The 19744-nt window shown below is 34.1% G+C and overlaps 5 protein-coding genes and 1 long non-coding RNA gene across 10 annotated transcripts; 3 read left to right on the forward strand and 3 right to left on the reverse strand.

The window, feature by feature from the left end:
• The first annotated feature begins 60 nt into the window (after positions 1 to 60).
• LOC107267368 (centromere protein L) lies at positions 61 to 2742 on the forward strand. Of its 3 annotated transcripts, XR_001537600.2 has the most exons (8): positions 61 to 222; positions 514 to 593; positions 710 to 917; positions 1007 to 1212; positions 1269 to 1657; positions 1726 to 1906; positions 1987 to 2175; positions 2591 to 2742. XR_001537600.2 is itself a non-coding variant. In XM_015738976.2 (7 exons), coding segments are annotated over exons 1-7 (1191 nt in total). In that variant the 5' UTR covers positions 61 to 221; the 3' UTR covers positions 2113 to 2268. The 3 variants fall into 3 exon arrangements, 2 of the variants coding, with proteins under 2 accessions (XP_015594462.2, XP_015594461.1); XM_015738976.2 differs by lacking the exon at positions 2591 to 2742 and having other exon boundaries at positions 1987 to 2268; XM_015738975.2 differs by lacking the exon at positions 2591 to 2742 and having other exon boundaries at positions 74 to 270; positions 1987 to 2207.
• LOC107267371 (snurportin-1) lies at positions 2204 to 3856 on the reverse strand. Its single transcript, XM_015738985.2, has 5 exons — positions 3544 to 3856; positions 3228 to 3465; positions 2959 to 3147; positions 2511 to 2885; positions 2204 to 2422 (listed from the first exon to the last, which is right to left on the reverse strand). The coding sequence occupies exons 1-5, from the start codon at positions 3714 to 3716 to the stop codon at positions 2399 to 2401; spliced, it is 999 nt and encodes a 332-aa protein (XP_015594471.1). The 5' UTR covers positions 3717 to 3856; the 3' UTR covers positions 2204 to 2398.
• A 44-nt stretch (positions 3857 to 3900) lies between these two features.
• On the reverse strand, positions 3901 to 11448 carry LOC107267367 (glucose-6-phosphate 1-dehydrogenase). Of its 3 annotated transcripts, none has more exons than XM_015738969.2 (7): positions 10933 to 11448; positions 6709 to 6833; positions 5889 to 6622; positions 5587 to 5816; positions 5308 to 5513; positions 5055 to 5215; positions 3901 to 4964 (listed from the first exon to the last, which is right to left on the reverse strand). In XM_015738969.2, exons 1-7 carry the CDS (start codon positions 10952 to 10954, stop codon positions 4865 to 4867), a joined length of 1578 nt encoding a protein of 525 aa, XP_015594455.1. In that variant the 5' UTR covers positions 10955 to 11448; the 3' UTR covers positions 3901 to 4864. The 3 variants fall into 3 exon arrangements, with proteins under 3 accessions (XP_015594455.1, XP_015594457.1, XP_015594456.1); XM_015738971.2 differs by lacking the exon at positions 10933 to 11448 and adding an exon at positions 9017 to 9204; XM_015738970.2 differs by lacking the exon at positions 10933 to 11448 and adding an exon at positions 8173 to 8352.
• Positions 11449 to 11852: 404 nt separating this feature from the next.
• On the forward strand, positions 11853 to 12701 carry LOC107267376. The gene is made up of 3 exons (XM_025084747.1): positions 11853 to 11939; positions 12145 to 12271; positions 12338 to 12701. The coding sequence occupies exons 2-3, from the start codon at positions 12148 to 12150 to the stop codon at positions 12568 to 12570; spliced, it is 357 nt and encodes a 118-aa protein (XP_024940515.1). The 5' UTR covers positions 11853 to 11939; positions 12145 to 12147; the 3' UTR covers positions 12571 to 12701.
• Positions 12615 to 17505, reverse strand: LOC107267429. The gene is made up of 15 exons (XM_025084704.1): positions 17262 to 17505; positions 17052 to 17178; positions 16843 to 16987; positions 16485 to 16760; positions 16243 to 16420; positions 16044 to 16187; positions 15485 to 15973; positions 15231 to 15410; positions 14079 to 14283; positions 13830 to 13958; positions 13563 to 13748; positions 13216 to 13483; positions 12965 to 13136; positions 12778 to 12863; positions 12615 to 12675 (listed from the first exon to the last, which is right to left on the reverse strand). The coding sequence occupies exons 1-15, from the start codon at positions 17368 to 17370 to the stop codon at positions 12649 to 12651; spliced, it is 2721 nt and encodes a 906-aa protein (XP_024940472.1). The 5' UTR covers positions 17371 to 17505; the 3' UTR covers positions 12615 to 12648.
• A 578-nt stretch (positions 17506 to 18083) lies between these two features.
• Positions 18084 to 19735, forward strand: LOC112494299. The gene is made up of 3 exons (XR_003059588.1): positions 18084 to 18803; positions 18928 to 19025; positions 19175 to 19735. It is a non-coding gene; the product is annotated as an uncharacterized LOC112494299 (long non-coding RNA).
• Positions 19736 to 19744: the final 9 nt, after the last annotated feature.

Below are 19744 nucleotides of genomic sequence, written 5' to 3' on the forward strand. Positions count from 1 at the left end.
TACGGTTTCAGGCGATACCAAAAGCATGACGCTGAATCGCAGTGGCGAATCCAAAAGTAGAGTTTTGTGATTATCGCCTCCGTCGATAATGCGGATCCCGTCGTAGCCAAGCTGACTGCGATCACGAACGTGTAGCTTGGCGGGAAGAGGTCCTCCGCTACTTATCGCTGGTTCCCAAAGCAACACTTGTTAGAACGAGACAGCTCATCCGATATAGCCTAAGTATTTTTTTCTTTGCAATCCTAAATTCGAGCGCACAGTGTAAGCTTGGTAAGTTTAATATGTCAAATGCCTGCACTGAAGCGTATGATGCCACCAGTACATTTAATAGATATTTTACCGATATTGCGTAGCAGAACTATTGTTAAAACCTACCAGGAACTTGAATAATTTAAGATGTGTTGAAATAAGAAATTTGTGGAATGAAATGTGTTACTGAAATATCAGACTGCTCGGTAGCCAATTCTTTCATAAGGAATAATTTTGACCAATAAGAATTCGTTTTTTCAATAGTGCGATTAGTACGACAAGGCTGTTCGATATGTTTTAAAAGACCGCCAACTTTATTGTTACCTACTGTTCATATAAACGAGGTAAATATAAGGATTCGATAAAAATCAGTTAATATGCTGTGGAAATACATGATGAATATAAAATCTGAAAGCTTTCAAGGGTAAAATTTTGTCGTTTTTTTTATTCTTATTTTCAGAGGCTCATTTTGTATACTGATAGTGGAAATATCAGAATGGCATCATCTACACAGAACGAAAGTTTTCTTGCAACAAGAACCTTATTATTTACATCACGTACATCAGGAATACAGGCTCCGAGGCAACAGTTTAACGTCGGTCCCAGACGTTCGGTGCTACAATCAAATTCGGGAGATTCTGATACTGATTGGAGTATAGCAAGCTCAGGTTATATGATAATTTAACTTGTTTTATATGAGGATGCTTGCAAGAATATTTACAATTACGACAGAATCTTTTTGGATCTGTTTATATAGAGCTGCTTTCACAAACATGGACTATCTGGGGAGTATCTCCTCTATTTGGATTTGATAAAGATAATGAAATAAAACTGAAATTATATGCTAAAAAACTGAGGGAGGAAATCGCCAATAACTTAACACAAGAAAATGTTACGTACGAGGCAAAATTTACGATCATACCAAATTTTTCACCTAATGTTATAAATCCATTTGCACTAAAGGTAATTATCAAAATAATAAGTTATTGGCGCTGTCAAAATATTACAATTTTATTCAGGTGGAGGTAAATGCAAAATCTGTAGAAAATCCAGATGTAGAAAAATCAATCTATAAAGGAATATTTATGTCCTGGATATCTGGATTTGATGAAACAAATATCAGAAATTCAGTTACATTACCATTATTACTCTGTCGAGGAACACAAAGTGGTACAAGAGCTGTACATATAATAATAGGTCATATGTTTGACTGTATGATAGTTGCATTAGATGCCAGTCAGGATGATTTACTATGGTTGTTGCCAATCATACTAACACCTGCGAGTGATGAAGAGGAAACTAGTAAATCAAGCGAGGTCTCATTAGAGTATAGAATACCAGGATTGCCACTCACCGATACTATAAATGTTAAATTTCTACTTTCTACTTTAGTAACAATATGGAAATCGTACGTATACATAATCATGTATTAACTTTACTAATTCTGATTCTATTGTACCAAAATTGTATTTATAGGGTTTATGAAAAACGTATTAATGAATTAGAAATTGAAGCTGATTTAATAGTTTACACAGAAGATGTAGACAAATTTCACAAGATATTACATTCGCATATGTTAAGCGTCGCTGGTTTGCAGCTGGGACTCTGTTCATTACATAAAATTAGTATGAAATCCTTAACCATAACAGATAACAGGGTATGCAATAATATATCAATAAAATTATGATTATGATCAATGATTATTATCTGCATAGATTGCTTATTAATTGTTTCCAGATGAAAATAATGAGCAGCGAGACAATGAACAGAGTATTATCATTCTTGCAAGAATCAGCATTAGAGCATCTTTACCCTCTACATCTTAATACTCCTTCGAGATCAACCAACAGTATAGCTGAATGATAAAGCAATGCATTTTCATTCCCATAAATGGCAGTTACGTTATGTTAGAACGTGGACAAAGAGGTATATTGAATCAAATATCGAAGAACCATTATTGTTTCAGCTGTTTTATTTAGTTTGCTTCGTTATAAAATACAATATCGTTTTTGCCAGTCATTCGTCATTCGTCAATTTCATGAAATTATATATCCGTTTTGTTTTAAAGTAGTTCACATTCATGATAAACCATTAACTTATTTATGTCCTGTACATTCTTGTTTGGTCAATAATATTTTCTGACTGATATTCATTCAACGTCTGCAGTTTCCATCTAAAATTAAAAAAAAAGTAACATGCAATAATTATTTTTTCAGTATATATGAGCAATAAAATTATCAATACTATATAATAAATCTTACATTGCTATCCACAGATGTTTTTCTTTTTCCTTTTGACGAATTACTTAAAACATAATGTTTAAAATCAATGTATCCTTCAGGTTTCTCATCGAATGGCGGAGGTACTAGAACTCCAAGAACTTCAGGAAGCATAAATGGTTTCAACCAAGTAACAAGTGGTGTTCGTCCCTTAGTGTAATGTCCTTCTCGATGATAAAATAAAAGTCCATCCAATGGAGGTAATGTAGATAAACTTGTCAAAAATTCATAAATATTCGAATCACAGGAAGTGTTTGGTAATGGAATAATAGGATAGGTGTTCCTTAGTGTATTTTGCTCCTTCAGTTCTTGAATTTCATTAAGTTGTGACTTCAGCCAAAAGAATCTAAACTCTGTCTAAAATATAAGATACAAGACTGTGATATTAGGAATACAACAATATGGATAAAAGGATAAAGTAAACTATTACATCACAGTTGAGAAGAGGCTGATTAGACCATGCCAATATATCTAAAACAAAGTACATTTTCATCTCTTTTATCCAGATACAATCTAATATAGTACAACTGCTCTTATGCTCATTGGAATTGCCTCCAGGAAGTGCAGATTTAAACCGTCCAAGCCTCATGCCTCTTCTATTATATGCTTTCGTTTCACCCTAAATATAATTGTTGCATCTTTAGATATTGATTAACACAATGTTAATTATTGTAAATCAAAAGAATCGAGGAAACAAACTTTGCAAGCTATCACAAACGATCTTCGACCCACAGGACAGGGAACCATCACCCATTTTTCCAAATAATCCTGTGGTACTTCGAACATCCATTCTGACATCATTAACTGATTTGCATAGTAATGACTTCTTTTAATCGTCCGCCTCTGTTTATCAACTTCCATTTCCTCATTTTCTTCGTCTGAATTGAGTACCTCCTCGAGGATTGTTCGTCCGGCATTAAATAAGGCATCCCGACTTCTACATTAAAGTAAATGACATCTCAACATGGTTTTTAAATCGCAACAACGCAAATAGTAAGGTTAATATATAACAAACTTTTTTTGGTAGAACAATAAACGCTGACGTCTAATTTCTTGTGGAGTATCGTAATTGTCGACCTCTAGTCTGTAATTATCTTTCTTTATTGGTTTCTTGTAAAGCGACACTCGAGGATTAACACTGCCTCTTTTGCTACTGTCGGCTGACAGATCGGTAAACTCTGCCGCCATAACGCACGTTACTACCGACTGGTACTTTGCGCACTGCCTTTTATTTGCGAACAGAAAAACTATGTTCGCGGGTTCAGTGAAATTAAGTTCTTTAATTCTTCTTTTTTCCTTTATAATGCAAAAAGCAAGAGGTAAGAATTTTTCGTAACTTCATTCTTAAATTATATATTAAAGATAAAACGCATTTATTTTGCCAAATGTATATTTCATTACAATATGTATTATTGCAAAATACTTTCATTTTTAAATGTTTAAAACATTTTAATGCAGAATAGCTTGATTGCAAGTATACAAAAATATATTCAATAATTTAATATATAATTTATGTCTGCTTTTTCATTTTTTGAAGTCAACTAAATACCATGCTTCATTGTTTCGTTTTGTTGTACAATTTATCTCAGTTTCAACAATTATAAGAACAACAATTAATATTAGCGTGTAATGGTCAACATAACACTGAAAATATTGTATCAATTATTTAAGGCTCGAAATATATCTATGGAATGTTCAATAAAAAATTAAACTGCACTAGATAATAATTATTACTTATCAAATATCTCAGATAACAAAATCGTTTCCTTTCATCATAACAAATTGGCTATAAAATGATATAAACACATTGAGTATCGCATTGTGTAAAAAGAGTAACATGTTCTATATAAATGGTAATTAAATCGGACTTAATTAAGAATATATAGAAGTATTCAAATAATTGTTGGAATGTAAATTTTTAACTTATACTACACTTTGTACAGTAGAATTAAAGTATTCGTGTGTTTAAAATATTGCAAGATTATCAAACATCGTAATCACTTATCAGGAATAAATATCATTGTGCTCCATTAAGATCAACTATCCAAGCGTTTCATGGATAGAAAATGCACTTTAAATATCAACATTATATGGCAATGCAGATTTATGCATTTCATTACTATTAATTGGAAAGTTGTTAGAAAAGTGTTCTGGTAAAATTGCAAGTACTTCTTTTAACAACACGTGATTGTAATGATAATAAAAAACGTTTTCCGAAACAAAATTATACGAAATTAAATATGATCACAGTTATGTAACAAAGTATTAGTAAGGCAAAGTCGTGTTCCTTCTCTGTAGTTCATTATAAATTATGTTAACGATAGAGTCACATCCTGTTAATGATGGTTAGGCTTTACCCATTTGTACGAGCCATAGTATTTAAAGTTGTTATTATTAGCCATCTCGTCAGCTTCCTTAGGACCTCGAGAACCATATCTGTGATACAAAAATATTTAAAAAATTCCACATAGCATTTAATTATAAATCTTAAGCAGCTTAAAATATGAATTGGCATCAATAACGTACAGGTATGGAATTGGTTGAATTTTTTCATTCTCAATGCGATGCAGAAGTGGAGTGAATACTCTCCATGCCTCTGAAAGCTCATCGTTTCTCACAAAGTGCATTTGAGATCCACAGAACACATCCAGAATGAGTCTTTCATATGCATCAGGTAGTTTCAAATCCTAAATGTTGATGAAATTGAATAGATAGATTTTTACAAGTCATAGTAATAGAATGACAAGGATAATTTTTTAATTGTACAACTTGTACACACCTTGTATCTACTACGGTAGGTTAAGTCAAGCTCAGTCTCTTCCATGTCAAAGGTGATTCCAGGTGACTTTGTCATCATCTTTATATAAAGTGCTTCACCAGGTTGCACTCTAATTACAAGTTCATTTCTCTTAGGCTTACCATCAAAAATATCACCAGATACATCTTGATACTGAATTCTTACCTCAGCCTTACGTTCGTTAAGTGCTAGAAAATGTAAAATTCATTAAACCTTATTACATTATATTAATATTACATGAGCTGCATAAGTTTTGCATACCTTTACCACATCGAAGAATAAATGGAACACCATCCCATCGCTCATTATTAATTCTAAGTATGGCTAAGGCAAACGTTGGTGTATTTGAGCCAGCTGGAACTGTTGGATCATCGAGGTACCCTAGTCTCGCCTCAGGATCATCAGATTCCGGGTTACCAACATACTGACCAAGGACTACATCCTCAAGTTCTAATGCCTTCATTGATTTAAGAACCTTGACCTTTTCATTCCTGATCAAAAGTATCATAAATATTAAATGCATAATAATATTTGGATCAATCATCATTAAATTTATATATTACCTGATATCGTCAGGATGACAAGAGGCGGGTTTCTCCATGGCAACCAACGATAAAATTTGCAATAAATGATTTTGCATGACATCCCTAATGATACCAAATTCGTCAAAATATCCGCCTCTACCCTGGGTACCAAATGGTTCCTTAAAAGTAATCTGAATAGAAGCTACATTATCTCTGTTCCAAGTAGGACTAAATATTTTATTTCCAAATCTCAAAGTCATCAAATTCTGAACCATCTCCTTCCCTAGGTAATGATCAATACGATAAAGTTGTTCTTCCTTAAACAAGGTAGCAAGATGGTCTGAAAGCTTTTGAGAACTAACGTCATCACGGCCAAATGGTTTTTCAATGATTATCCTGGTCCATCCTTTTTCACCCATACAGGCATTTCTGATATGTACAGTAACTGGTTCAAAAACTGTAGGTGGCAATGCCAAATAGAATAATCTATGAGCTGAGACTCCTTTCTCAAATTGCTCTAATTCTTGATTAAGTAATTCAAAATCTCTCCGGCTGTCATAGCTTCCAGCTACGTAATGATTCAATTTCCAAAACTCCTCATATTTATTCTCCTGACCAGGTTTCAGATTCATATACGGATCACATTTCTGTCTCAATTGAGCAACAGTCATTTTACTTCTAGCATAACCAAAAAACGTTGTAGTCTTCGGTAGAAGATTATCCCTGAACAGCCACCAGAGTGTCGGATAAATTTTCTTCTTGGCCAGATCACCCTGAATAAAATTTTCAAAAAATCATTAAACATCATAACTCTACTTTATCTTTCAGATTGTTGTCCAGTTATAAAATTAAAACTTACAGAAGCACCAAGAGTGATGAACACATGAGGAAACGATCCATCGAAATGGGTTCCCTCCAGGTGATCCATATCCGCTGACTTCAGTGACTGCCTAATCAGCACCAAGCTGTCCTCGGTCGAAGCTTCTATACCAAAGAAAAATCATAACACATGAGAGGCTTGTTAAAACCATAATTTCCAGTCAATAATTAATCTCTAATCTTTATTGAACTTGAAAATAAAATAAACAACTACAGCATTGGAATGTTAAGGACGTGCCTGAGATAATTATGCGTTTACACAGGTGACATACATAAGGAACAGACCTTTCGTCCGTACATGCTCACGCCATATTTTTACATAATCATTCATGATCATAGACCAACCAATTCTGTATAAACTTAAAAACATGTTACACACAGAGAACAGATATTATATTGTATCATATCAACAATATAACATTGATGCATATCCACTTATTAGAGTCCAATAATTAGAAACAAGAATGTGAACTATCGTTGATCATAAAATCGAATGATATAAAGATTTATACAAAGATTAGAAATTCAAACAAATGACTTAAGATCCAGGCACCTCAGCAGTGGAAGACGTGATAGCGTATCATTGATAGCTCAAGCATGCCAATGAACCAGAAAGACGTTTAAGTAAGCTTTGCCTTAGGCAAATTCATTTTTTTCCCCAATACAAGAGGTCAAGTTCGAACGAGGAAGTAGCACTGATAGGTTGCACGTCACGCATCAACACCAAGTAAAACTTATTGCATTGCAAATGAACGTAGAGACAAAGTAGAAATCATTGTAAAAGAATTTTTTTTTTAAACAAATTCTAAAACATATATTTTTCGTTGACAAATCGATTAAACGGAATTGGAATGGGTATGTGACAGAATTAAGGTGGCTTCCTGGAGTCATTAGATAGATTGGACTTCGATTAATGTGCATGAATGAAATATTAGTAAAATATAGAGTGGTTACGTGATAAAATAGAATGATGATGTCATAAATAAACAGACGCTTATCAATAAATCAATGCTAGATTTGAAGATGCTATACTGCAAATCCAAGTGTATAGCCATACGTGTCAATTCCCTATCCTTACTGCGGTACTGTCTTAAAGCACACGTGTGTTCTTATTTCCGCATAGTCCAACGAAAAAGCTAGAGCTTAAAAAAACTTCATTAAACACTTAGATTTATAGTTTAATACAATGTGACATTTTAAATTTATAAAGTCTAAAATTTACTTTGAATAATTCAAACAAGCAATACATTAACGAAGATTCTTTCAAGGATTGAAACTGCACGTGAAACCAATTTCCGAGGTAATTACTAAATCGAGAATTATTGATTGAAGCAATGTCGAATAATTTCCTGATGATCGTTTTAATTAAAATAACGAAATTTCGATTGCTGAAGTTTTCAACAATTAAGACCAATGTTAAATGACGTTTTCTATCAGAACTTACTCTGCATGATGTATCGATGTAAATGTATCGATCACTGAAATAAATTTTTTTCAACGATGCCAAAAATGCTTCCCGATCCGATCACAGGCAAAGTGCCTTTTCAACTGCTCGGCTGGTTCAGCCAGATAGTTTCGGAAACGCATGAAACGCGATACCCCCACAGAGGACAGTTTACCTACGAAATTCTAAAGAACGAGGTGGGAGGCGTATGTAATATTTAAAATAAAACAAACTAGTATCATTTAAAATTAAAAGATAAACGTTAATACTGATTGGCTCTTAATAAAAAATCATTTGTATAATAGATTTGAAAAGCAATAACTGTTACCCAGCCTAAAATTTATAAAAATTCCTACTACTCCTAGACAAGCATATATGTAAATATATGAATTAATATCATTAATAACTTGTGTAACAGTACCGATAACAATTTGTTCGCGCGACAATCGCACGATGAGTTTTACACAGTATGAAGAACATGTGCAATAAGATTTTGCAACGTTTACTAAATTTCTTTAAGATCGTCCATAATTCTTAAATGACTCCTCGCTGTGTCTCAGGAGCACAACGTACGTAGTTCTTGACTCTGTATAGAGATGAGAGGTGGAATTCATTACGCAATAACCTGACGTACGTACAATTTTTCATGCGTCACGTAACGACTATATCACAAGCTAACTGATTCTTGAATCACAAAATCAAAAACGTTAATATGAACCCGTAGGTATATTGTGCAAAAATATTTTTCTGTAATACGAAAAAATGAAAGAAAATCACGGCTGATAAATTATTTACATAGTTGAGCACGTCTAATGGTATTCTTAGTGAATTGCAATGTACTTACGAATTACAACGGAGATTAAACAATAATTAGTTTCGAATAAGTTACATCGGAACGCTTTGATGGTCCAAGATTGTCCAATTGTGTGGAATTAATAAAAATGTTATATCAAGCAGAATATAATGCTGTATAGTATGTGATATTAAGGAACGGCTAAGCTCATTCAGATGTGACTGGAAGTCGTATCACTGATTAGTTGGCAAAGTCTGCAGGTATTTGAGATAATTATCATTAGGTATCCCTTCTTTTTGATAGAAAGATTGACTAGTTATGTATAAATTTTGCCAGTCATTGGTTGTATGGACGTTGGAATTAGATTTTGAGAATCTTCAGTTACGATTGGTGATAGGGCAAGGAAGCATTTCTGAAGTCTGAGGAAGGATAACAATAAATGTGAACGAGCCTTGATCTTAATTTAATATAAGACAAATCCTGTCTGACCTGTCAGTTATATAATTCAATTGTGAATAGCCAACGAAACCTTGGACTCGATCTTCATTTGAAAAGTTTTACATTAGTAGCTATAGAGCAATTTAACGTTAGTCGCTTAAATTTATCCAGCGACAGGATGTACTGGAGTCAGTTGACAATCTTAAATTGTGATCTAGCTAATCGGAAAGAATTTGTAGATTAGGTATGTGCAGGATGATATTCTGTACCACGTAATGTCTTAGGCTGGATAACATTGATAATGTCAAAGTGAAGGTCAAATCGGCCATTTTGTCTCTAGTAAGGTCAAAGGCGATCATTCCAGCTGGATAATTATGATTGTTGATTGTTTAAACAAGAGAAGGGATAATCGGTTAAGATTAATATATTTGTATTTGTTTAAGTGCATGACTACATCACGTGAATTGTACGTGAAACGTGAGCTGATAGTTTTGATACCGAGTCGGAGCTAGTAGTGAGTCAAAAAAGCTATAATATCCACCTCGAGTGATTCAGTCAAATAAAAACTGTCTTTGAACGTTTTTTTTACGTGCGATAATTTTTTATAATTTCTATCTTCAATATTTCCGGTTATAAAGTTTATGGGAGAACAAATGGCCGCGTTATGATGCACGTTGTCTCAGCATCAAAGAAAATGATTTCTAGCACAAGTTCATTTATCTACGATACTTAATAGCCTCGAGCATGGAAAACGAATAATCACTGCACAATCAGCCTTTCGAATAGAATGGAATCATTTACCCTGAGGCATTGCAACAATAAAAGAATTATGCAACAGGGAATATATTAAATGTGCGAATATTTCGCAAACAGCTACTTGTATAAATTTACTTTCCATTGTCGTGCAACGTTTTTAATTGTTATCAATCAGATCCAAGAGGTTTAACAAATAGAAATGTGAAAATCAAAACTAATCAGAAGACACGGTTAACGCAAAGTTAGCTGATACCCCACTTTATCGCGAAATACATGACTTTATATACATGTGGATAAGAAACTCACGCCATTGTTCTTATCTACTTTTATATATATTTCCTGCAGCGAGTCGTATAAAAACAGAAAACTATCCTGTGTACCATCAATGATTCACTGCGTCTTTCAACGTTATTATGTCTTTTCAATTATTCATATCGTCTTTAATCTCTGTTATTCATATAAATCGTAAGATCAGGTGGTCACAAGGTTCACTGAAGAGAGTAAAACGGAAATATTAACGACATGACTGTCACTGCTACTGTGAAACCTATAATCAACATAAGGTTACCCAGGTGGGCGTTGATTTTCGTCCTTTCTTTGGAAGAAAATCATCTAAATGCTATTACATATTATTTAGATACAACAATGAAATAACACCATCATTGACCATCATTGATCAATATGATTAATGTAAAGGGAATAATTTATCAGGCCTTCCCCAACATATTTACACGTCACGAAAAATGTGAATCCAGTCAGTAGAAAAAACTCACTTCTAACACGAGTCGTCATCATGAATCTTTCGTGTTTTCAGGAATGTAAATATATTTTCAGAAGTAACTGCAAATGAAAGGATATGCCTTTGCTCCACTGGCGTTACTGCATACGATTGACAGTCTCACTTTATTTTTTTAAAGAGTTCTTGAAGATTCTAAAGACACTTTTATTTTCTTATTTTTGGATATCCGACAGAGAATGATAAGATTATAACAGCAAGGAGGTTAGAGCATGTGAACGTCACACGCTAGTAACATGTGCGCGCACACTGATCCACAAGACTTTCGTATCGTGAACTCCACGTTCTACTTGCTGTCCTTGTTATACATTCGACGAACTGGTAGGGCTGGATTTTACTTTTGATTGTATGTATCTGCCTTCGAATCTTTTTCAACATTGACTTTCACCAAGTTACACAAATAATGCTGACACAAAGAGATGGCATACATACAATGCATATTTGCCTTTAAGAGCTAGTTGACAACAAGTGGCCATACTGTTGGAAATGATTACATATGTTCTTGACGAACATAAGAGAAAACAGGTGTATGAGATGGAGAATTCGATTTTAACACAAGTACAAACTTATATGAATGGTCATAGGAAGAGTGATAACGTATTATGCTTTTTATTGTACATTTTTGAGGCTATTTTTTGGTGTAACTATTAATAATTGATAATTTAAAAGAGCTGAAATAATATAAAAAGAAGGTATACGTGTGAAAAAATTCCTATCTGATTATAATGTTGAGCTGCACGTAGCGGAAATAGCTTTGGAATGAACATGAAGCATCGTGATATTTGGGTATCTGATAAGTAATAGGTGATAAAAATGAGTGACCTCTTCAAAATTTCATTAATTGACAGATAAAATGATAAAAAAGGATTAACTTTACACACTTTGGAATTGTTATAGCAATGCCATCTATGAATCGCTTGTACGAACGTTTGTTTCGGTCAGTTTCGGTACACTACGGTACGCCGGTTTACTAAGGAATTGGAGGTTAGTGAAATAGTTTGGATTATGTATTGCTGGTTTGAAATGAATAATGGATTTATTTAATATTTAATTGTGGAAATATATTGTTTTATAATTTTCCTAAGTATTTTTAATGCAATTACTTCTGTGAAACAGTCTTTTGTATTTAAAACGCATATGGATGTACGTTCTTCTAATTTATGGTTTCATATTCGTAATTTTTTAATAGAAAATGAGGCCCAACATTCAATTGCTCTCGGCGAGAGCACCACAAAATATTAAAAAAGTACCATTCCAACCGATTTTGCCAATGGCTCTGAGAAACAAAGTTTCTGGAAAATATGACAAGCAGACTGGTGAGTTTTATATTGATTGTATTTAAAAAATTATTAAAGATTGAGTATTATATATATTATTTGCAGAAGGGGGATGCCTGTATGAAATATCACTACTTTTTGCTTGTATGCAGAAAAATGCATTTGACGAGTCATTGTGTTCACATGAAATAAACAATTTGAATGTCTGTTATTCTGACTATTTATCCAAGAGACGAACACGCAAGGCAGATCAGGAGAAAGGAATTATCACACCAGGAGAGAAAAACCTGACACACTTACAGTTAAATAAATTTTTGAAACGCTTCCCTAACGTGTAATACTATGCTTTAAAAATTTAGTAAATAATAGATATTATATATTATGTTTCTGTAACACGAGTGTACATCTTACTGTATCTAAAGTATATTCATTGTACATTGAATCTAATAAAAAAGGTTTATGTCATTAATAGGGATTACAAGAATTACTACAGTAATTCAATCCAAAAACTACTGTGAAATGTTAACAGATTTTCCTATACTTACTGATTGATGTTCCTTCAACTGTTCACAACAGATAACTTTCTCTGGCGTGTTCTTCAAACGCCGAAGAGCCAATCGTTTTGAGTAACCTATTAAATAAAAGAAATATTCAAGCTTATATACTGATAACAATTCTAATTATATCAAAATTACAAATGTTTACATAGAAATGATCCATTAAGACACTTACGAATGGGCTGGTTGACTTCATACAAATTATTCAATTGATGCTCAATACGCCTGAGTGCTTTATAATTTTCGACTTGTTCATCTTTATACACATAATATGAATAAAGGAGTATCAGAAGGCACAAGCTCAAGGAAGCCTTACGAAATAGCCAGGTAATATATACTAGTTGAATCTGATATTAAAAAACATCTCATGTTAGCAAGTTAATTGTGTCTCGTTGACTAAAAATTATCTGTTGGAAATTTTGTTACCTTGTCGTTAACAGAACGTGTCGTGGTATTATTATAATATTGAACAAGCATTCTCTCAACAACAACATTAAAACTCAGTATTGTGAACAACGTAACTCTAGCTTCACCAGTTCGCTTGGTTGAACTAAATAATGCACAGAGAATGCAGCTCACCATGTAATATATAATAGACTGAAACCAGGAAACTTCGCCCATGATCCAATTTTGAAAAGTTTGTATATGAGAAAATATTTGATGTAGAAGTTCCTTTTGGTCGTTGGCTGACTCTCTGGAAAATACCATTATATTAAACACTGTTAATGAACTCAAATTAAGAATTTTACAGAATTTCTCTTTCATTAAATTACTTGAAATCTATGACCATACTGCTGACAGTTTCAGCAGATGACTTAATGACAGTTCCAAGTTGTTTTCCATTATCTAACAATTCATTTTGAATTTTCAATCCTTCTCTCTGACTTTCCAACATCGCACCCTGCACTTCCGAAGCTTCCATGAGCTGCTCTTTCATCCGTGATGAAGCTTGATATAAGCTGGAAAGAATACTTAGTTCAGCAACAAACTTTTTTTGATAATCATAAAAATATGTATACACAAAGATGACTCATACTAACTGCCTAATAGTGTTCTCCGTCTCAGTTTGCCATACTTCATGATTCAGAAAGAAACAAACATGCGTGGTATGCGTATAAAATTCATTATACACACTGAATGCTCTATCTGACATTTTGTTTATACACTCTCTGAAAATAAATGTACTAAGAGTTAAACATATTAATATAAATATAAAGTCTAACATAAATTAATATCAATTCCTTAAATAATCCAATACAATGATACATTAAAACATAAATAATCTCAACCTTCTTTCAGCTTCCATTTCACTCAAGTGACAGTTGTAAGTGGTATGACCAGAATCTTCTAAGAAACAATTTGCTAGTCGGAGAGCAAGCAAAGAATGTTCGTGATCATTCAATTTATCACAGCTATTCTTTATTGCTCTTAGAGCACTGTGCCAACAAGCTCCGTGTTGTGGTGAAGTGGATTTGGCTAAAAGGAATGATTTTTCTAAGGAACGATAATGAATATATATTACTAAAAATGTACTTCACACCACATACCTTTCATTAAGAGATATTCCTTCTCGCCTAAATCTTTTAGAACAGTATCTCCATTGTAGCCAAAACCAGCATTGGCAAAATTGAGTAATATTATCATCCTAATAATTCTGATGTAAACGTGATGATACGACTTTATACAAATTAACATGGACCAATTCATTTTTACATCTCAATTACTAGTTACATCCTTTCCTCAAAATTGAAATATTAGTCACAGCATACTGTCACTTTATAACGGTTGAACGTTTATAATTTTCAAGAAGACTTACAAAACGCATAGGCACACACAAATGTACATCTGCATCGAATCCATTTTCTATTCTTCCTTTTATCAAATATTTAAATTAACCCTATTCTTTCGGCATAGTAATTCTGAACTATGAAATTATCTTTTATTTACAATATTTTGTTTATATTGACTATTCGGATTTGAAAATTTAAACCATATACAAATTTGATAAGAGATTCACAAACTAGCGACGCCAGTAGATTTCCGGGCAGCCATCGCTTTCATGAGAATGAGGTCATAGATATTGGAACATGAAGCTGAGTCCTATATAAACTGTGTATATTTTGAGCCACACCGTGATTAGGACTTAAAACATGTACTGTTTGCAAAAAACTTGAATTTTATTCATCAACAATATTGGTTATACATTTTGAGAAGCTTTTGAAATAGAAGACAGATAAATATCCAGGATGAATTATTTTCTTTGTACTGAAAACGGAACTGCAACACAAAACTTTTAAGATAATGCTTAGAGAAAGTTTTTAAATTTTAGACTCTCCTGTTTGTCAAATAATGAAAATCTCGTTTCTGTAATAAAAAATAATAGAAAGAGTACTACATTGAACAATGTTCTTTAAATTTTGTAAAGGTACATTTAATCATACCTGAACGAGAGGCAAAAGGTGTTTCGCTTCCGTCATAATTTTCAGAAACTCGAAAATCTGTACTGGAAAATGAACCCATTTCCGAATCTGTGATACGAGGTGGCGTGAATTGGCAAGCACCCGAAAGAGAATTACCGCTTCCAACCATCGAGTCCAGCAAACCTGAAAAGGATGGATCATCTATATTGGAAAACTTAATATGAATTCTTTTTTTATATATATCTCATTTAGAAAAGAAATTATAAAAATTTTACTTCTGGAAGACTCAGCGATACTTCCTAGAGCATCTGAAACGTTATCTTCAAAATTGATTTCTGTATCTTTGACAGGGAAATATTTCAAAGACCCAGAATTCGTCACAGGACTTTTTGGTCTTTGCGGCAATTGAAAATTCACAGTTTTCATAATCATTTTCAACGGTGGCACTTTACGTACTAATTTTATTTCCTCGACTTTTTTAGCCATTGGGGATCTACTCGTTGCATCCTGGACAAGTTTGGCCTTCTTGGTTTCCCTCTCGCAAGCTTTATCTTTTTCCTCATTACTTTCTGTTCTATGACGCTTTGCTTCTTCCCCGGAGATGCTTTCGCGGTATTGGTTTCCTTGTCGAAGAGGTTCTTGTGCATTTTTCATTTGTAAATCACTACACTGCGTTTCCATTCGCACGTGGTTATGATTTTTCGCGAAGTCAACCTCTGTTTCCCGGTGTACTCCTACAGGTCGGATTGGAGTTTGTGTTTGTACTATAATAAACAGGGACAAGAATTTTCGTTATATAATTCATAAGATTGTTCTACCAAATGGGAGATTTACTTGGACTGTCAATCGCAGTTTGTGTTTCCATTGGTGTTACTATCACTGGCGTAGATAACGATGGATTTTCTTGTTCCTCTATAAATTCGTCATTATTCTCCTCCAGCATCTCTTCGAGTATTAAAGTATTCACGGAACTCGTGTCTAGAATGAAGAACGTTGTAAATATTTCTTTTATCCGTGCATAATTTTAATATACCAGAAAATTCTTTTGCTTTATCTCGTGACATCCTTGGTAAATCATTAACTGATGAGGTCGACGATGACGCTTTGTAAATGGACATCATAAATTTTAAATCAAATGGCGGTGGCATTTGCATTCGCGCTGTTATTTTAGTTTTGGCTTCTCTTCCTCGTTTTGTCAACAGTGTCTTTAACTGTAGGATATTAAAAATCATTTAATATTTCGTGTATTCTATTATCATTGACCTCTTGTACAACCTGAGTTTGGATATTTATCAATTCCTCCCCGAGTGCCTTGTTCGCTTCATTTAAACTGATGAGCCTCTTTTCTCTGTCATCGCGCTTTTTCCACAATTGAGCACACTCAATACCTACGTTGTGAATTTTAATCTGCTCGACGATTCTTCTTTGATTCACAGCTTTCATGAATTCATTTAAATTGTATCTCGCCATCATGACTTTAATCCGAATCTTCTCCATTTCTATTCTTGCATTTTCTCGAGTTACGGCTAATGGAAATTTCTCAAATTCAGCCTACAGAAAAAAATACGATATGCTGGGCTATGAGAGTGCAATTAGACCTTTTTTCTTTAGTTATCATGAGATTTTGTCTAACCCTGTAATTTTCCCAAATGATTTTATTCCTCTCGATTTTTTCAATATTCGCCTTTTCCATTAGATAATTAAATCTGTTATCGACATCGACATTGGCTGTTATCATCATTAGATTCTGGGAGGTGTTCTTGTTGCATAATTCCAATCTACGTGGATAATGGAAGTGTTATTAGTGAAAGGATTATAGGGAAGTAGATTTTTTGTGAAGACCTTTTCAGAGCTGATTCCAAGATGGATTTTTTATCCTCGACCTCCTGTTTCTCTTTCTTCATGTTTTTCCGTTTAGCCATACCATGTCGTACTTTATCCTTAAACACTTGAATCTGCGTTTTACCTTCTGAAAAGCCCAGACATAATGAAAAACAGTTAATAGTCCAAGATTTACAATGACACAAATTACGTTCCAGGTTGTACACGTACCCTCTATAATCTGCAGACTTGTAGATACACGAACGATCAAGCAAGATTCCAAAGCTTGAATGAAAGCAGGACTATTTATTTCAACCGTGAGATCATTGGAATTATCCATTTCTAATAATAAATTAAATTCGAATATCAAAGAGAATAAAACTCAACGTTCGTCAATTCAAATCCCACTAACAATAAAGTCGTTCACAGTCAAGCGACAATAAGAATTTCAAATTTCAATGACGCGAATCAAATGAGCATGTATATATTGAATACTATAAATATCATATAAATCTAAAACTATTAAAAATCATCAAAAACTTCCGCACACATTTCCTTTTCAATGCCACGATTTTAAAATGATAAAATCTAATTTTTCAACGACATTTTCCCAAGCTTAGGCGTTATTTGACTTGTTTATTCTCATCACCTAGTCACTTCCTCCTGTAAGCAAAGAATCTAACGAGACGGTAAACGAGAATCCGGAGTAACAGAAGAGCGAAGTGGATTAAAACCTGGCACGAAGCCAACATTTAGTTGCCATTGAATTCGTATGACCGAAAATAAGTACTCGGTAGCACGACAACGAACGGTGACACGAGTTCGATCTCCTCTCGGAGTTAAAGACCGGTTCACACAAGTCCCCCAGTGGAGGAAACCATTTGAAATAGTCGAGGCTGTAACGTACATATGCATAGTAAAGAATAAACTCGTTTACTCCGACACTAGAACTGAATACATTTCTAGTAATGGAAGCTGCCAAGGAATACCACTAGAAAAGAAATGGACTATTTTATATACAGGCTGGATATATGCGAGTGGAATAAAAGGAACTGTGAACATTGTTACACGATGCAGTACGGTAGCTATGTGAAACATATACTTTTGACAAAATTATATAAAACGATTGCCTTAGAACCGTAGAGAAGAAAGGGAATTGGTCTTTCTGGGAATTAAATATATGTCGATCAACATACGGATTCCAGACTGGCCTTTTGCCTAAGTAACCAGGAGCTAACAGCCGTCTAAAAGATATCGTGGACGTCTGTTCTCTTTGACGTCAGACTCGTACACGTCGCGTGGAAGATTAAAAATACACGCGACCCGGAAAAGCAGTCAATGTCAGGTAATTAGTATTTCGATTGGTCCCGATATTAGAATCTGGAATTTTAGGTTATAAAATACAAGTTTTCGTTTAATATATATCACGAGTATATTTCAAAGGGAATATTATTCTGTCATAAGTCCGTACGTGACTACAATGTAAATATCTGTCGAAATATATGTATTACGTATACGTGCATAGAGAGATGCTCTAAACATTGTTCGATACTCATTTGGTTACGAGCTGCCGTGTGAAACTCAATGAAGGCTCTAGGGTCTCTGGCGGACGTGAAGGTCTTCGTCGACTGACAAATCAGCCATGAAGTAATTAATTGACCCTTAACGTCCTCTTCGAGAATCTACTAGCTCAGAGGGTGAGAACTGGCTCAAGGTTCCTGAACTAATCCGACTGGGGTAGAGAATTTAATCGACGTCCCACTAGGCAGACTCGTGCGTAACCTTCAGTGTCGTATTCATACCTTGCTTTTAATATGACAATGGCTTTTATCGAGACTCTTTAGAATGTATATGTCTTATATATACGAATTATAACAAGGCACCGATTTATGAGCAGTTGCCAATGATAAATCGACGATAAATCAAACATGGAAAAAGGATAACTGTGTAATGGGACTATCGAAGGAAATAGGATCCAGTTCAGACAATCGTTGGGTAAATTTAATATTTCTTACCTGTTCAATCCTAAAAGACGGATGTTGAATCCCGACTTCACGTGGATGTTAAATACCGCCTTATTGTTCCAGAGGAACAAAGTGAAGAATATAGACTAAATCTAACCTTTTATCATACTTTTTTGACAGCCTAGTTTACAAGTTCGATCAGCAGAAATGTACTGGACTGGCAATTGATGTAAAAAGTGTCAAGCCTCAAGGATACTTACCACGATAAAATCACCAGGAAAACCGAGACTGAAGTAAGGAACTTTATCGTGTGTGTTGGGGTTCGATAAATTTTCTAGATTTTATAAATAAATAATAGAGTCTCAGCATCCTGCTGTCGAGTATCTGAATGGTGCGATCAATAATTCGACAGCAGGTCCCCAGCAACAGATCCTGGCAATAGAGTCTACCTATCATAAACTACCGAGAAATGAAAAACAGGTCGGCTAAACATATTCAAACTGAACGAAAGTTATCGTACCGGTTTATAAGGATTGATTGCGCGATTGGGATTTTCGTTATGACGTATGTACGACATTTTAGATTTCTGGCAGAAGGCCTACATGTGTTAGGTCCCAATTTAGTTTCGCTACACGTAACTTCGGCCACGTATCGATCAGACTAAGGCCTCTCTTATTTTCGCTACGTTCAAAAAAAAACAAAATTGCTAGTTTTAAATTCTACAGGATTTAAAACCTGTCCAATTCCTCT

The sequence above is a fragment of the Cephus cinctus genome, unplaced genomic scaffold (assembly GCF_000341935.2).
Source record: "Cephus cinctus unplaced genomic scaffold, Ccin1 Ccin1_scaffold0401, whole genome shotgun sequence".
Classification (NCBI taxonomy): Eukaryota; Metazoa; Arthropoda; class Insecta; order Hymenoptera; family Cephidae; genus Cephus; species Cephus cinctus.

Excerpts from the sequence above, each read along its gene's own strand:
- LOC107267371 (XM_015738985.2), bottom strand. The coding sequence starts at position 3,716 with ATGGCGGCAGAGTTTACCGATCTGTCAGCCGACAGTAGCAAAAGAGGC. Across the intron at positions 3,466-3,543 it reads TTATTGTTCTACCAAAAAAA|AAGTCGGGATGCCTTATTTA; the intron begins GTTTGTTATATA and ends ACTTTAATGTAG. Across the intron at positions 3,148-3,227 it reads CGTTTGTGATAGCTTGCAAA|GGTGAAACGAAAGCATATAA; the intron begins GTTTGTTTCCTC and ends AATTATATTTAG.
- LOC107267376 (XM_025084747.1), top strand. The coding sequence starts at position 12,148 with ATGAGGCCCAACATTCAATTGCTCTCGGCGAGAGCACCACAAAATATT. Across the intron at positions 12,272-12,337 it reads AAAATATGACAAGCAGACTG|AAGGGGGATGCCTGTATGAA; the intron begins GTGAGTTTTATA and ends TATTATTTGCAG.
- LOC107267429 (XM_025084704.1), bottom strand. The coding sequence starts at position 17,370 with ATGGATAATTCCAATGATCTCACGGTTGAAATAAATAGTCCTGCTTTC. Across the intron at positions 16,421-16,484 it reads TGATAAATATCCAAACTCAG|TTAAAGACACTGTTGACAAA; the intron begins GTTGTACAAGAG and ends AATATCCTACAG. Across the intron at positions 15,411-15,484 it reads TATCGCTGAGTCTTCCAGAA|ATGATCCATCCTTTTCAGGT; the intron begins GTAAAATTTTTA and ends TTTCCAATATAG.
- LOC107267368 (XM_015738976.2), top strand. Across the intron at positions 918-1,006 it reads TTGGAGTATAGCAAGCTCAG|AGCTGCTTTCACAAACATGG; the intron begins GTTATATGATAA and ends CTGTTTATATAG. Across the intron at positions 1,907-1,986 it reads TAACCATAACAGATAACAGG|ATGAAAATAATGAGCAGCGA; the intron begins GTATGCAATAAT and ends AATTGTTTCCAG.
- LOC107267367 (XM_015738969.2), bottom strand. The coding sequence starts at position 10,954 with ATGATGACGACTCGTGTTAGAA. Across the intron at positions 5,514-5,586 it reads TATTCTTCGATGTGGTAAAG|CACTTAACGAACGTAAGGCT; the intron begins GTATGCAAAACT and ends TACATTTTCTAG. Across the intron at positions 5,216-5,307 it reads CCTACCGTAGTAGATACAAG|GATTTGAAACTACCTGATGC; the intron begins GTGTGTACAAGT and ends ATCAACATTTAG.